The 16,912-nt window shown below is 37.1% G+C and overlaps 1 protein-coding gene across 2 annotated transcripts in view; it reads right to left on the bottom strand.

The window, feature by feature from the left end:
• INTS7 (integrator complex subunit 7) overlaps window positions 1–16,912 on the bottom strand; it is a 77,147-nt gene that overhangs the window by 30,148 nt on the left and 30,087 nt on the right. For both annotated transcript variants that reach the window (XM_047752301.1, XM_047752302.1), the window contains 2 exons: window positions 8,526–8,643; window positions 2,032–2,166 (listed from right to left, as the gene is read on the bottom strand). In XM_047752301.1, the coding sequence (XP_047608257.1) occupies window positions 2,032–2,166; window positions 8,526–8,643 (253 nt within the window). The remainder of the gene's footprint in view (window positions 1–2,031; window positions 2,167–8,525; window positions 8,644–16,912) is intronic.

Genomic DNA, 16,912 nt, shown 5'->3' with positions numbered 1-16,912 from the left:
TAGCCACTATGGAAAAGAGTATGAAGGTTTGTCCAAAAATTAAAAAGTGAACCACCATATGCCACTTCTGGGTATCTATCTGAAGAAAACAAAAACACTACCTTAAAAAAAAAATAAATGTATTCTTATATTCACTGCAGCATTATTTACAACAGCCAAGATATAAACAACTTAACTGTCCACTGATGGATGAATAAAGAAAACATGGTGTGTGTATATATATATCATAGAGCCATACACACACACACACACACACACACACACACAGAGGAATATTTATTCAGCCATTTTTTATAAAAAAAGAAAATCCTGCCATTTGTGACAAGGGATGGACTTTGGGTGACACTATGCTAAGTGAGATAAGTCAGACAGAGAAAAAGAAATACTGTATGATCTCATTTATATGTGGAATCTAGAACAAACTAACACACACCACGCTAAAAAGATACAGATAGGTGTTTGTCAGAGGTGTGGGGTAGGAAGCCAGGGGTGGGCAAAATGGTCGAAGGGGGTTGAGAGGTCCAAACTTCTACTTATAAAATGAGAAAGTAATGTAAAGCATGGTGACTACGGTTATCATACCGTCTGCATATATAGAAGTTGTCAGGAGAGTAAAGCTTGAACGTTCTCATCACTAGAAAAAAAACTGACAACTATATATGGTGATGAATGCTAACTAGACTTAACTATGCTGATCATTTCATAATATATGCAAGTAACAGATCATGATGTTGTATATCTGAAACTAACATTTTTTAAAAAACATACACGTACACTGAACCAAGATCTAAAGCTACAAATGTATAAATAAAGCCTAACTGAAACAGTGTCACCAACTTAGCTAAGGAAAATCCTAGAACACCAAACCATGTAGTATGAGTCAATCTTCCAAACTAGACGTAAATTATGCAGGTCCATTTTCACCTAGGATGCAACTTTCACATGAAAGTGGAACTGCTTTTAGGAAATAATCAAGACACCACTTAATCTTATTAATGTCTTAAGTCAGATCATAAAGAATGAACCCCTTAGGTATCTTATGTAATAGCAGTACTACACCATTTTTTCACTACCTTTAGGCTAAAATTTCTCTAAAGGCTCTAGAAAGTTCTGAATATATTCTTTAGCCATATTCAGGTTAAATATATGTCAGCTTTGAGAACATACAGCAATTTTCTGTGTTACATGGTAGAAAATACTTATCACTATCTCCAAAATGAAACAATTTATTCAAATCATAATCAACATACAACTTCAAGAAATGTCTCCTGAGTTAGCATAGGGGATTGGCAAACAATGTCTAGTGAAGATCAGGTGCTAGGGATAAAAAGGAACTCATAGCAAGCAGTGCTCAGGCCCAGTGGAGATAAAGAGAGACTTCAGATCTCACGATCCTTAACAAAGATCAAAATAAGTACTGAAACAGATGAAACATCCAAAATCCATGTCCTGTTTTTGAACACCTGCAAGAACTTCTTTACGTATTAAGGTCAAAAGATGTTAGGAACACATAAAAACCTATTTTCAATGCACATACTTTTTAATTACGCAAATCATTTAACACTACAGATACCTAGAGACAAATTCTATGAAAATTTAATTCACATCGCTCTCTTAATTCACTTTGTCCCTAGGTAAAACTGTTATTTAAGCCCCTCAATAACTTCAATTTTTTTCCCCTAAACGTTCTAGTTTTTTTTTTTTCTTTTTTGAAAAAACAGGAACAAACTGATACTGCTGGCTAGTCATAAACAATCCCCACCCATAGTACCATCCATGCGAAGGCAAGCAACGGGAGGAAATGGACAATACTCCATAAACCTTTCAATTCCTCGATCTCAACTCCAAGGGCCTTAAACAATGAAGCAGTCTTGAGAAAATCTGCCCAAAGAACATTCAGGACAAGGCAACCAAGAGACAAAAGCACACCGGCTAAAAATAATAAGGGATTAAAAACCCAAACACACACAGGATTCTGGTCAAACTCCAACCTAAAAGTTCATACATAATATCAGTCTTAATCAAACTTACCTTTTTCTTGACAAGAGACGGTTATATTAGTCAGGACTCTCACTCCATGAGCTGCAATGCCCCTGTTATTATGGTAACAGCATTCTTGGGCTAATCTGACTAAATCAGAGGCTCTAGGGGAAGAACCCACATTTCCTAAACAAAAAGAGAAAAGCAGTACAGAGTTTATTCATTTATATTAAAATGCAAATAAAATTCAAAAGCAGTTCAGCTTATAGGTTCATTTTTATCATTTTCAAGAGAAAATCTCTAGTAATAAACCTCAACAAAATTTTCTACCTCTACCCCATCAACATACATCACCACTTGTCCCCTGTCAAGGTATCTGGAATCAAGTATACGTTAATAGTTTTATAATGATTAAGATCTAAAATTAATATAGAACTTTCTCACAAAAATATTCATAAAAATTGACCAAGGAACACAGCAAAAGCCCAAACAACTACCGACTGTATCTAGTGATTTCAAATGGGATTCTCATTAAAATGGAGTCATGACAGGCTTCTTGTCAGATAAAACCTTACCTTCAACAGAGGAAAGAAAAGAGAAACAAAAATTTTAAGTTTGCTATTCCCTCCTCAATTGCTGGCATATAGTTATAATGCAAAGGGTTTACATAAGAATTTATGATTTTAAGACCTGGAAAGGATTTGGGGATCATCTGATTTGATACCCTGTTTTTACAGAAGAAACTGAAGCCTAAATATTTTAAGCATCTTGCCATCAACGTCATAAAACTTGTTAGTTATGCACTAGCCTTGCGCGTTATATGTTAAGTTCTACCCTATAGTTTGTAGTGACTTTTAAAATTCACACTTGAAATTCTGTTACAGAAGATCGGCTGGGAATGTTTTTATTTAGTAGAGAAGCTCTCAGTTATAAGGGAGTGAGCTTCAAGAATAATCCCAAGATTAAAGTTTATTCAACTTCTCAGCAGGGTCTCTCATTCCTGTCTTCCTTTCTCCTGCTTATTTTTCCATGATTCCTATCAACTTCAACCTTGTCTTTCACACCAAAGGTGATCATATTTTTTGATGCTTGAGGGGACACCTATTACTAATAAGAACAGGCAGAAACCAGGACTATCCCAGGCCGTGTAGGACATACTCATTCCCAGTTTAACATAAAAGTAGTAGCTTAGGTAAAGCCTCCGTGCTTTGTAAATTGGCAAAACATGTGAGAGATGAAACTCTGAGTTCATATTTACAAAAGTAAGGAAAATGTAATTTCCTCCATTCTTTTTCTTGTCCGTATGATGGGGACAATGTAGACTCATCTGCAAACTTAAAAACACGTTTTGCAACTTGGTTTTCTTTTTTTTTTCCTTCCTCTCCTCAAGATTTCAGAAAAAAGTTGGAAAACAAAACAAAACAGAACAACCCCAAGCAAAAACCAGAAATCCTCCCCAAACTCATAAATCAGCCTAACATTATTACTAATTTGTCGGGAATACTGTGAAAAATCTTTTTCCCTGAGGCACACCAATATAATTAAAAAATCCATACATAATCAGGGTAAGTATATACTGCCAATATTCTGCCTTTAAAATATAATTTCTGTGAGGATCTTTCCATGTTAACTGTTTAGGGATATATTACCATCTTTAATTTAACTTTTTATTATCTGTTATCTGCTTCTTGGGTATCATCCCAGAGAGTTTACAAACATGCAAGCAAGCTCCTTTCTTTTCTTTCTTTCTTTTTCAAATGGCTGTACTCAAGGCATATGGACATTCCCAGGCCATGGACTGAATCCAAGCCGCAGGTACAACCTACTCCACACCTGTGGCCAACATCAGATCCTTTAATCCACTGTGCTGGGCTGGGGATGAAACCCACACCTCCACAGCAACCCAAGCCACTGCAGTCGGATTCTCTCTCTCTCTTTTTTTTTTTTTTTAATTTTCCCACTGTACAGCAAGGGGATCAAGTTATCCTTACATGTATACATTACATTTACATTTTTTTCCCCCACCCTTCGTTCTGTTGCAACATGAGTATCTAGACATAGTTCTCAATGCTACTCAGCAGGATCTCCTTGTAAATCTGTTCTAAGTTGTGTCTGATAAACCCAAGCTCCCGATCCCTCCCACTCCCTCCCCCTCCCATCAGGCAGCCACAAGTCTCTTCTCCAAGTCCATGATTTTCTTTTCTGTGGAGATGTTCATTTGTGCTGGATATTAGATTCCAGTTATAAGTGATATCCTATGGTATTTGTCTTTGTCTTTCTGGCTCATTTCACTCAGTATGAGATTCTCTAGTTCCATCCATGTTGCTGCAAATGGCATTATGCCATTCTTTTTTATGGCTGAGTAGTATTCCATTGTGTATATATACCACCTCTTCCGAATCCAATCATCTGTCGATGGACATTTGGGTTGTTTCCGTGTCCTGGCTATGGTGAATAGTGCTGCAGTGAACATGCGGGTGCATGTGTCTCTTTTAAGTCGAGTTTTGTCCAGATATATGCCCAAGAGTGGGACTGCGGGGTCATATGGAAGTTCTATGTATAGATTTCTAAGGTATCTCCAAACTGTTCTCCATAGTGGCTCTACCAGTTGACATTCCCACCAGCAGTGCAGGAGGCTTCCCTTTTCTCCACACCCCCTCCAGCACTTGTTATTTGTGGATTTATTAATGATGCCATTCTGACTGGTGTGAGGTGGTATCTCATGGTAGTTTTGATTTGCATTTCTCTTATAACCAGCGATGTTGAGCATTTTTTTCATGTGTTTGCTGGCCATCTGTATATCTTCCTTGGAGAAATGTCTATTCAGGTATTTTGCCCATTTTTCCATTGATTGATTGGCTTTTTTGCTGTTGGGTTGTGTAAGTTGCTTATATATTCTAGAGATTACGCCCTTGTTGGTTGCATCATTTGAAACTATTTTCTCCCATTCTGAAAGTTGTCTTTTTGTTTTCTTTTTGGTTTCCTTTGCTGTGCAAAAGCTTTTCAGTTTGATTAGGTCCCATGTGTTTATTTTTGCTCTTATTTCTATTGCTTTGGGAGACTGCAGTTGGATTCTTAACCCACACACCACAGTAGGAACTCCGCAAACTCCTTTTTCTTCCCTTGCTGCACGTTGTTGTACAGCTTGTTTTATTTCCCTTTAAACATTATATTATGGAAATAATTCCATGCCCTATATTCTTTCTAGTAAATTGCACTGATTTCTATTGCAGTTATGTATCAAAATTTCTTTAATGAGTTTCCGATTGATGATCTTCTTATGCTACTACATTCCCGTTTGATGGATATTTTGCTGCCACATACAATGATGATGAATAACCTTGTACATGTGTCATTTCTCAACTATGTGAATAAATTGGGAGGATAAATTCCTAGAGGTGGAATTTCTGGGTCATTTGTAATTTTGATGAGTATTTCCAAATTACCTATGCTAACGTTTAATAATTTACATTCCCACAAGCAATGAATGAGAGCAGCTGTCTACCTTCGTCCTTGTTGTTGACACAGCATGTTATCACACCTCTGAATCTTTGCCAATCTGATGGACTGGAAAAGTATTTCAGCGTTGTTTTAATTTGCAGTTCTCTTAGGTATATGTGATACTGAACATCTAATATGCTTAAGAGCCATTTGGTAAGGATAATTTAGACACGCTGAATTTAAGTTTCTTTTACAGACTGTCTTGGTTATACTGAAAAATCTAGATCAATGAAAATAGACTTGAACATTACAATTATCTATGGAAATAATCTAACTTTGGAAAATCCCTGACTTTTATTTCCTGTGAACATTACCCAGTCTGGTTATTTATGCTTTTTGCTTAATTCCATATACAAACTGCAACTTAACAAAGGTCAATATAAGGACAAATAAAATATCTAGCTTGAGAAGTACCTGAATTTTAAAACCCAACACAAGGCTTACAAAGGTCTTTGGAATTGAAAACTAAAGAAAAAGAAATTCATCTCGTATCTAGATCAGTTTAGTATAAAAAAGAATTCTGATCAGAACCTTTGGGCTCAGGTACTTCTTAAGTATGTGACTTTGGACATGTCATGCAAGCTCTATGAGCCTCAGTTGTAATATTTATAACCCCCCTTGCATTGGTCTCATGTGAAAGGTACTTGTACAGGAAAGCTCTTATGAATTATAGGATAAAATTAGTACTCTGCCTACTACTGCTCTTTCAAAGTGTGTGTCAGTCAAGGATAATAACTGCAAGCTAAGAAACTGAGACTGGCTGCTTTATGAGAAAAAGAATTTATGGAAAGCGCAATGAGTACATTGGCGATTTTTTAAAAGGCGTGATATCTCTCTCATCCCCTGTAGGCATGCCCCAGTGCAATATACTTTTCCAATTCCTTGCCTCAAGAGGTGTTTATTTCTCCACCTATCCAGGCTTGGCCACATGCCTTGCTTGGCCAATGAGATATTAAAAATATGTGCAAGCAAAAGGCTATAAAGCACTTGTATGCTGGTGGCTTGCCTTCTTTTGGCTGCTGCTAGTACCCTAAGAACATGATGTCAACAAGCCCAAGCTGGCCTGCCGAGAGTCACGTTGAGGAAAATCAATGTGCCTCAGCTGAAAGCCTTTCCAACCTCTAGCTGGTGAGTGAGGCTACCTTAGACCATCTGGTTTGGTGCAGGCCGCAGATGACTGCAGTCTTACAGGCGAGCCCAGGTGAGGCCAGTCACAACTGCTGATAATCAGAGCAAATGAAATGGTGGTTTTAAGCCACTAAGTTTTGAAGTGACTTATTATGTAGTAATAGATAACTAATACAGAGGTGCCTCAGAGAATTACTGGAAAGGCTAGACAAATCAGCTCAGAAGATGGACAGGAAGAAGTTAAGTCTAGAGACCCACCAGGTTCACAGCCCCAATCACATATGAAGTAATCCAGTAAAGGCATTACCACCACTGTTATTGTTTCTTGACGTCACAGCATAAACTGCTGCCCAAGGTACCAAACAGCCCACATGCCTGCTGCCATGTACCCTGGAAACTGGATGCTGCTGATCGTTGTTGCAGCACCAGAAAGGATTCTCCCACACCTACTTGTTACTGGCTCCCAATTTTTTTCTGGTGTATGAAAATGACTAGTTGAGTCCAGGGCACTGGTGTGCACCCTAGCTGGCCGGAGGCTTGGGCTTAGCAATAGAGTATCAGGTCTTTTCAGCCTCCTACCAAGACTTAAATGGTGGGAAATTTCCTTTACCCAAAAAGTTTATGTGCTGTGAAGCCATAAAAAAAAGACAAATGCACAGTGTAGTCCTTAATTAATTCAATTCAAATTAACTGACTATCCAGACAAAACTCGACTTAAAAGAGACACATGCACCCGCATGTTCACTGCAGCACTATTCACCATAGCCAGGACACGGAAACAACCCAAATGTCCATCGACAGATGATTGGATTCGGAAGAGGTGGTATACATACACAATGGAATAATACTACTCAGCCATAAAAAAGAATGGCATAATGCTATTTGCAGCAACATGGATGGAACTAGAGAATCTCATCCTGAGTGAAATGAGCCAGAAAGACAAAGACAAATACCATAGGATATCACTTATATCTGGAATCTAATATCCAGCACAAATGAACATCTCCACAGAAAAGAAAATCATGGACTTGGAGAAGAGACTTGTGGCTGCCTGATGGGAGGGGGAGGGAGTGGGAGGGATCGGGAGCTTGGGCTCATCAGACACAACTTAGAATAGATTTACAAGGAGATCCTGCTGAGTAGCATTGAGAACTATGTCTAGATACTCATGTTGCAACAGAACAAAGGGTGGGGGAAAAATGTAAATGTAATGTATACATGTAAGGATAACTTGATCCCCTTGCTGTACAGTGGGAAAATAAAAAAAAAAAAAAAGAATAAAATAAAATAAAATGCTCTTTAGCCAGAAAAAAAAACCAAACAAACAAAAAACAAATTAACTGACTAGAAAAGGAAGCAACAGAGATTTCCACAAAACTTCATTAAAACAAAACAACAAAGCCTTAAATCTGTTATGTAAGCAAGTGCCTCACAGGGCATTAATAAAGGCATTCTGGAGTTAAATTATTTTGAAGAGGCAACTGGGAAAGTCTTATTGAACTGGGGTAAAGTTTCATTTTAATCATTTTCCAGAGAGATAACATGACATTTGCTTTTAAAATTCACCACCACTTGGCCTTTGAAATGTACTTAAATCCAAAGGGCAATTTATGTCAGAGAGACACGAAAGCAAACCAGCTACTTTAAGCATCCTCAAAAATACTGTTTTATCTACACAATGCAGAAAAGGGCAAACTCAGAAAAACAATAGCCTTGAGTTAAGATTAAGGATGCAAGATTTTATTATCATAGGAATTAGTTAATAAATCATTTGCAAAGAAATTATTAACATATAACAGAGTATGAAATTGAAACCTTTCCTGATTCCAAAGCTTTATAGAGGAAACAACTTGAAATACCAACACAAATAAAGGATCGGCATGTTATCCATATATTATCTCCTTTCTTCTCTTTACCTGAAGCTATGCTGAAGTAATGTTTGACAGCGATGGTCCCTGACAGCGTGGAAAGAACAGACAACATCCCAAGTTTCAAGCTGTCATAGGGAGTCTGGAGGGCACATTCACAGAGAGCCTGAAACGCGGAAAAGAAAGGAACACAGAAGGTAAAACATCAATATTGCTTAAAATTCTCTACCTATTTTAAATTTTACAGATTTTTCTTCTCTCTCTCTCTTTTTTTTTTTTTCCTTTTTAGGGCCGCACCTGCAGCATATGGAGGTTCCCAGGCCAGGGGTTGAATTGGAGCTGTAGCTTCTTGCCTATGCCACAGCCACAGCCACGTCAGATCCAAGCCTTGTCTGTGACCTACACCATAGCTCACGGCAACACCAGATCTTTAACCCACTGAGTGAGGTCAGGGATTGAACCTGCATCCACATGGATACTAGTCAGATTCATTTCCGCTGAGCCACAACAGGAACTCCAAACTTTACAGCTTTTAAAAAAAATTGTGGGGAGTCTCTGTCGTGGCACAGCGGCAACGAATCCGACTAGGAACCATGAGGTTGCGGGTTCCATCCCTGGCCTTGCTCAATGGGTTGAGGCTGTGGAGTTGCCGTGAGCTGTGGTGTGGGTCACAGGCCCAACTTAGATCCCACGTTGCTGTGGCTGTGGTAGCAGCTGTGGCTCAGATTTGATCCCTAGCTGGGGAACCTCCATATGCTGCAGGTGTGGCCCTCAAAAGACAAAAAAAGATCCCTGAATTGTTGTTTTCATATAAAACATCTCCAGAAAAGTGAAATTAGACAGCAGTTGCCACTGGGCAAAGGAGATGAGTGGATGGCAGAACAATAATTGGGAAATATTTGTATAGCCTTTTGTAGCATTTGAATTTTGAGACACGAATGTACCAGCATTAAAAGAAAGGAAGTAAAATTTAAAAGAAAATATTAGGGCGGCATCTATTGTCTATAAGATTAAATAGCAACTGAGCATCAAAGCGTTTTGCAACCTCTGCAAACTACTGTGCTGGGCAGCAACTGAGCTCAGGTGAGAGAACACATGTACTGGTGTTCAGGGAAGCCCTGTGAGTGGCATTCAATGAGGAAGAAAGAATGGAGACGGGACTCAAAAATTCATTTCGGAGGAAAGCGGGCAGAGAAGAGCACACAGAGGAGCAGGTTAGAGAGTGAGGACGAGCAAGGGCCAAAGACCCGGGGGAGGTGGACGGTGCCAAATGCATCAAAAGGAAAGACGGTAAAGGCCAAAAAAAGGCTCTGGATTTAGCGATGAGAAGAACACTGGTGATCTTTTAAATAACCAAGCAAAGGACCTCTGCAGGAACCCATCTAAATGTGGGTGTGTTAAAAAAGAAAGAGCAGAGAATGAAGAAATAAAAGCAGATACAGATGCTGGTTTTGAAGTTCAAAAGAAAGCTCTTTTTTTAAAAGTGATGGCTATTAGGTAATTTTATAGTTTTAATTTATTTATTCAAATACTTAGACCATTTCCGTTTATCGACTTTTTATTGCCTAATCTGTTCTGCCTTGGACTGTTCATTAGTTTGTACTGAGGAATAAAATTCTCCAAGTAGCCCCAGGGGTTATGTCTGCATTTATACATATTGGAAATCATGTCTTATAGAGGGCTCTATGTATAACAGACATTTAGTCTTTTGGGAAATCAAGAAAGTGAGTGAGATATTTTACATAAGATGATAATGACGTTAGTAATTTTGAGGAAACAATTTACCATTTGAAAACTGAACAAAATATTAGAAAACCTTATAAATTATTTACAATGTTATCTTCTAATTTCTGTCCTTTTGCACAGTCCTGGATACCTAAAATGTTCTTCATAAATAACAGTGGTTTAAAGGCCCATTAATTCAGTGGTAAGCTTAACAGAGCAGCACATCATAAAGCTCCCCAGAGACAGCATGTCAGTCATACTTCAATGATGAAATCTGGCTCAAGGTTCTACTTCAAGGATATTATCTATTACAAAACTGTTCTTACCAGGACGTTTCATAACAAAATGGAAAAATCTAACTCTTCATAAGGAGTCCCCTTCTCATACACAACCACTGTCATTGTCACTGATTATCTGGTCTGAATTTTTCTCTCCAGGCTGGTTTCACTCACTGCTCATTTGAGGTTCTGTCCTGAATTACTATTTTCTGGGTCAGCTCCTAAATGGGGGCTTCTCCTCAACTCTAGAATGGGACTGGTCACCAGGGATGTGTTCCAGAAAAGCATGGCAGAAAGTTTATAATCTTTAAAGAAAAATGTCATGTTAAAAGTACTCTGAGGGGCTCCCACTGTGGCTCAGTGTGTTAAGAACCTGACACTGTCTCTGTGAGGATGGGGGTTCAATCCCTGGCCTCACTCAGTGGCGTAGGTGGGCAGCTGCTACTCCAATGTGACCCCTAGTCTGGGAACTTTAATAAGCTGCAGGTGCAGCCGTTAAAAAAAAGGTTCTCTGCAAAAGTGATTCAAACCTCCAGTCTTAAAAGAAGTAAGTCATAATATGTGGCAGACAGCACAAGAAATATGGTCAGTAACACTGCAGTAACTCTGTATGAGGGCAGGCAGTTACTAGATTTACCTGGTGATGATTTCGTAATATATTTAAATGTTGACTCACTATGTTATACACCTGAAACTAACATAATATTGTATGTCAACGATACTTCAATTAAAATAATAAACGTACTCCGTCAGAGACCTAATACCTCTAAATTTTCTGTCTCCACTGTACTAACTACAAAGAAAAAAATTATTAGAAGAACTAATTCTCATGTTCAACTTGTCATTCTCCCTAGGATCAGGTAGGTAAGGTACAAATCAGAAACCTCAGGAGAGCTCAAGTAAAAATAAAATTACGTCTCTGAGAATATCCAGAACAAATCATCTCTTGCTGTGTAACAGATACGCTGCATAAATCAACCTCTTCAGATAAGATGATAACATCAGAAATAGCGTAAACTATTAATACTGAGTAACGCGAATGGATATCATAGTAAGATATATTTTAAAAATCCTGGGAAAAATATAAACATACGAAACATATTTGTTTCTATGAAATTATTTGTTTTTGACTATCTTAACTTTGACACACTATACCTGGGCCTTGATTTAGGCCCTTCCTTCTTAAAACATTCAGAATGACAGTATTTCCTTTAAACCTGGAGTATGTGGCTACAGGTAGAAATTAAAATACCTACCAACACACCAGTAAAAGCGACAATGAAATGGACACAATTTGCACTTGAAATACCAAGACTCAAAAATCAATCAGCAGTGATAAGACTGGCAGGAAGAAAGGAACGGGAAGAAGGAAGGAAGGAAAGAGGGAAAGAGGAAGACCCAGAAGAAAAAGTATTACTCTTGGTGATTGAGAGTAAAATTCAAATTTGAAATCAACAAACCATTACCTTGTAAAGACTGAATCACTGGAACTATTTCTTCTGCTCTATTTTAGTATTTTTGAAAATATACCTAGGCTTCCTACTGAATGAAGTAAGTTAGACAGAGAAAGCAAAATACCATATGATATTACTTATATGTGGAATCTCATTTTAAAAAATGATAAAAATGAACTTCTTCGTAAAACAGAAGCAGCTCATAGATTTCGAAAACAAACTTATGGTGACCAAAGGGGAGAGGGGAGGGATAAATTAGGAGTTTGGGATAAACGTATACACACTTCTATATATAAGAAATATATAATCAACAAGGACCTACTGTGTAGCACAGGGAACTCTACTCAACGTTCTGTAATAACCTACATGGGAAAAGATTCTGAAAAAGAATGGGCATGTGTATATGTATAACTGAAACACTTTTTGTACATCTGAAAATATAACACATTATAAAGCAATTATAGTCCAGTAAAATAAAGTAAAAGAAGTAGGAAAAAAAAAAGAAAGAAAAAGAAAATATACCTAGGCTTTGAAAAAATGATTACTTTTAACCACATCCATTTAATTAAAATCAATATTCTCAAGTTTCAGGTACAGTTGAAAAAAACTCTTTGTGGAAGAGACAAACATTAAAAAAATATATATTTTCAATTAAAAAGAGCTAAAGAAAAAAGTCACAAAAACGAGAAAAATAAATCAGAATAAAAAACTCCAAGGAAGATGTGGTATAATGAAGAAATACTAGTAAGCTGTGAAATCAAAAAAGCAGTTAACGTTTAAGTAACCATTAACGTGGCTGTGAAGTTCAATGCAAATATTACAAAAAAAAATGTATTACAAAAAAGATACAGAGGGCTGACAGTATAACCAAAAACCATGAAACACTTAGAAATGACTATCTTACAGAATATGCGCAAAAGCTGTATGCTGAAAACTAAAAACTACTGATGAGAAATTGAGGAAGATCTAAAAAACTAGAAAGATATGTCATGTTCATAGATGAGAAAACTCAATACTATTAAGAAGCCAATTCTTTCCAAACTGATCTACAGACTCTTCTACTAATCAAAAGCCTAGGAGATGTTTTTTGTAGAAATTAACAAACGGATTCAAAATTCTATATGGAAAGGCAAAGGACCTATAACATCCAAAATAAAAAGAAACACAAAGGCAGAGGACTTACTCGACCTGATTCCAAGACTTAGAGCTCCAAGCTACAGAAATCAAAATTGTGTGCTACTGACTTAAGAACAGACACACAGACCAAAGGAACAGAGAAAATACAGAAGTAGACCTACACAGATAAGGTCAACTGATTTTCAACAAAGACGCTAAGGCAATTTGTAAAGAGCAGTCTTTTTAACAAATGGTGGAACAACTGGCTGTCCAATCATACCTTCATCTCTACCCTGCACCACATACAACAGTCAACTCAAAAAACACAGAGCTAAATACAAAACCGAAAACAATAAAACCTCTAGACGAAAATACATGAGAACATCTTTGTGACTGTGGGTTGGGTAAAGACTTCCTAGAAAAAAACACAAAAATACAATACAAATAAGAAAAAAAAAAGGATAAACTAGATTTCATGAAAACAAAAAACTTCTGTTCTTCAAAAGATACTGTATTAAAGGCACATACTGGAAGAAAATATTTATAAAATACATATCTAATAAAGAATTCTATCTAGAATACACAAAGAACTCAGTAACAATAAAACCTAAAAAAAAAATGCATGAGATTACAAAAGGCACTTCATGAAAGAAGAGCTCTGAAAGACAAGTCATGTTCAACATTAGTCATCAGGGAAATGCAAATTAAAACCACAATAAGAGGCAGAGCATCCTTGCCTGCCTGCTTGCAATTTTCACAAGCATCCAATCTTAATAAATCCATTTCTTGCCTATCAAAAAAAAAAAAAACACAATAAGATACCACTACACACCTATTCAAATGCTAAAATTACAAAACCACATGCTATAAAGTACTGACAAGGATACAACACTAAAACTCACACATTGCTGGTGAGTATGTACAATGGTACAGCCATTATAGAAAATAGTTTGGCAGTTTCCTAACAAAGTTAAGCATACATTTACCACAGAAATGAGCAATTCTACTCCTAGGTACTTATTCCAAAAAATGTCCTACAAAGATCTGTACAATATGTTTATTTATAACAGCAAAAACAAAGCAAAACAAAAAACACCCACAAAACCTGGAAATAATCCAAATGTCCATCAAGTTGTGAAGAGATAAACACATTATGGTCCATACATGGGAATACTTACTACTCAGCAGTAACAAGGAACAAACTACTGTTTCATGTAACAATGTGGAAGCATTGTGCTAAGCAAAAGAAACCATACCCCAAAGGCTACGCATTGCATGATTCCATTTATATTTTGGAAAGGCAAAATTGTAAGGCTAGAAATCAGTTCAGTGGTAGTCAGAGGTTAGGGAAAAGATTAACTACAGAGGCGCCTAAAAGAACTTTCTGGAATGAACTGAAAAGATTCTATATCATAATTGTGTTGGTGGTAACACAACTGTATACATCTGTCAAAACTCAAACTGTATATCTTGAACTGTAAATCTAGAAAGGTTTCTGAAAATAGATTACACCACCATAAATCTCACTTAAAAAGTGCATTTCAAATTAATGGCAATGGGAACACTGAAAGTTATAATTTATGGAATATGGCCAACATGCACTAAGAGGAAAATTAATAGCCTTAAGTTCTTTCATAATTAAACAGAAGAGTATGTACCAACCACTTGAAAAGCATAAGAAAGCCATGCTTCTGGAAAGTCTGATCAAGAAAAGGGGAATAGGAGTTCCTGTTGTGGCTCAGTGGTTAACGAATCTGACTAGGAACCATGAGGTTTCAGGTCTGATCCCTGGCCTCGCTCAGTGGGTTAAGGATCCAGTGTTGCCGCGAGCTGTTGGTGCAGGCTGCAGATGCGGCTAAGATCCTGTATTACTGTGGCATAGGCCAGTGGCTATGGCTCCGATTAGACCCCTAGACTGGGAACCTCCATATGCCCTGGGTGCAGCCCTAGAAAAGACAAAACACCAAAATAAATAAATAAATAAATAAGAAAAGGAGGAACATACAAAAGATAAATGTGGGATTTTAGACAAAATCTGACACTAGGTATGATAGATATTTCAGAGAGCAGACTTGAAAGTGAAGTTGTGTTTTTTTTGTTTTTTAAGGGCCATGCCTGCGGCATATGGAAGTTCCCAGGCTAGGGGTCAAATCAAACCTGCCAGCCTATGCCAAAGTCACAGCAACTTCAGATTCAAGCCACATCTGTGACCTACACAGCAGCCTGCAGCAATGCTGGATCCTTAGTCAACTGAGCAAGGCCAGGAATGGAACCTGCATCCTCATGGATACGAGTTGGATTCTTAACCCCCAGCCACAATGGGAACTCCTGAAAGGTTTTTTTTTTTTTTTTTTGGTCTTTTTAGGGCTGCACCTGTGGCATATGGAGGTTCCCAGGCTAGGGGTTGAATCAGAGCTGAAGCTGCCAGCCTACACCACAGCCATAGCAATGTCAGATCCGAGCCATGTCTTCGACTTAGGCCAGAGCTCATGGCAACGCCGAATCCTTAACCCAATGAGTGAGGCCAGGGATTGAACCTGCATTCTCATGGATGCTAGTCAGATTCGTTTCTGGTGACCCACGATGGGAACTCCAAGTGAAGTATTTTTAATACACACTTCTAAAGATTGAAAATGTGAAAACTAGAAGAATCAAAGATTGTTCTATTTGTTTGAGTCCTCTGGAAACCAGACAGCAAGATGTAATAACTGCACATGCATTTTTGTCTGTTTCAGAGACTGTGTACTGACAAGGTCTAGGGTGTAATGAAGCAGTCTTTCTTTTTAAATTATGACTCTTTAAAAACTACCATTTACAAGTGATATATGTCTCCTAGTATAGTTAGTAAAGCAAGTATAACAATTTTAGATTTTTTTTTAGTCCAAAGCACAGAATTTTAATGAACAATGAATCCAAGTTATGAAACATTTTCCCAATCATTTTTGCCCAATATATTCAACAATAAAAGATTTACCAGGTGTAAGCTTTATTTCAAACAAAACAAGAATTAGGGAAATGCTCAGCTAAATAGTCAAGTGTTTATTTAAAGATAATTTTCTTGAATCTCTTTTAAATAGGGAATGATTATACTTAAATTGTTATTCTTTTCTTTTTATAAATCTCATTTTCCATTTGAATCTGTAATGATGTGGGATATTATCATATTAAAGGAAACACTGTGAAACATTATGCAAAGATTGAAAGTTAAAAATTAAAGCTAAATTTCTTTATTTTTTAAATAAAGGGGTAGGAGTATAAACACAAATGCAACAGTAAGAATAAAATAAAGATAAAAATTCAGAGATACTAAAAATTATAAAGCTTCTTTATACTGACACTAAAAATCTGAGAAAAAAAATTAAATGGAAAACGAATGAGCAAAACTGATTCAAGAAGAGGGAGAAAACTGATAGGGCAATAAAGCCTTATAAGTAATTGGAAATATCCTCAAAACTCTGTCCCTGGAAGAAGTTCCGGGTTCAAATGGACTTACAGCACTTTTAAAGCTATACACCCTCAGAAGACAGAAAAATTTTATGTCGGAGCTCTCAACCCTTTCAGAGCACGGAAAGAGAAAGCGCTTAACTCATTTTATTAAGACAGCAGAACCCCAACTCTACAGTCTGTCCAAGTATACAAGAAGGAAAAACTATGGAATCATCTCACCTTTAATATAGTTTTTTGGAGCTAATCTTTAAAGAGCATTTTTATGTATATTCCAGACATTCACTATATCTCTATCCCTATCTATGCTGTCTGTCTATCTATCTCCACTCAGGTATCTTAATATATGGCAACCCTCTATTTCCCTAATTGACTTACATTTCTGTTTCTTTAAACCTTTGGCTCTGCATCCTCCATG

The sequence above is a fragment of the Phacochoerus africanus genome, chromosome 11, assembly GCF_016906955.1.
Source record: "Phacochoerus africanus isolate WHEZ1 chromosome 11, ROS_Pafr_v1, whole genome shotgun sequence".
Classification (NCBI taxonomy): Eukaryota; Metazoa; Chordata; class Mammalia; order Artiodactyla; family Suidae; genus Phacochoerus; species Phacochoerus africanus.
The sequence above is the reverse complement of the archived record's forward strand: the minus strand, read 5'-3'. Positions and strand labels throughout refer to the sequence as shown.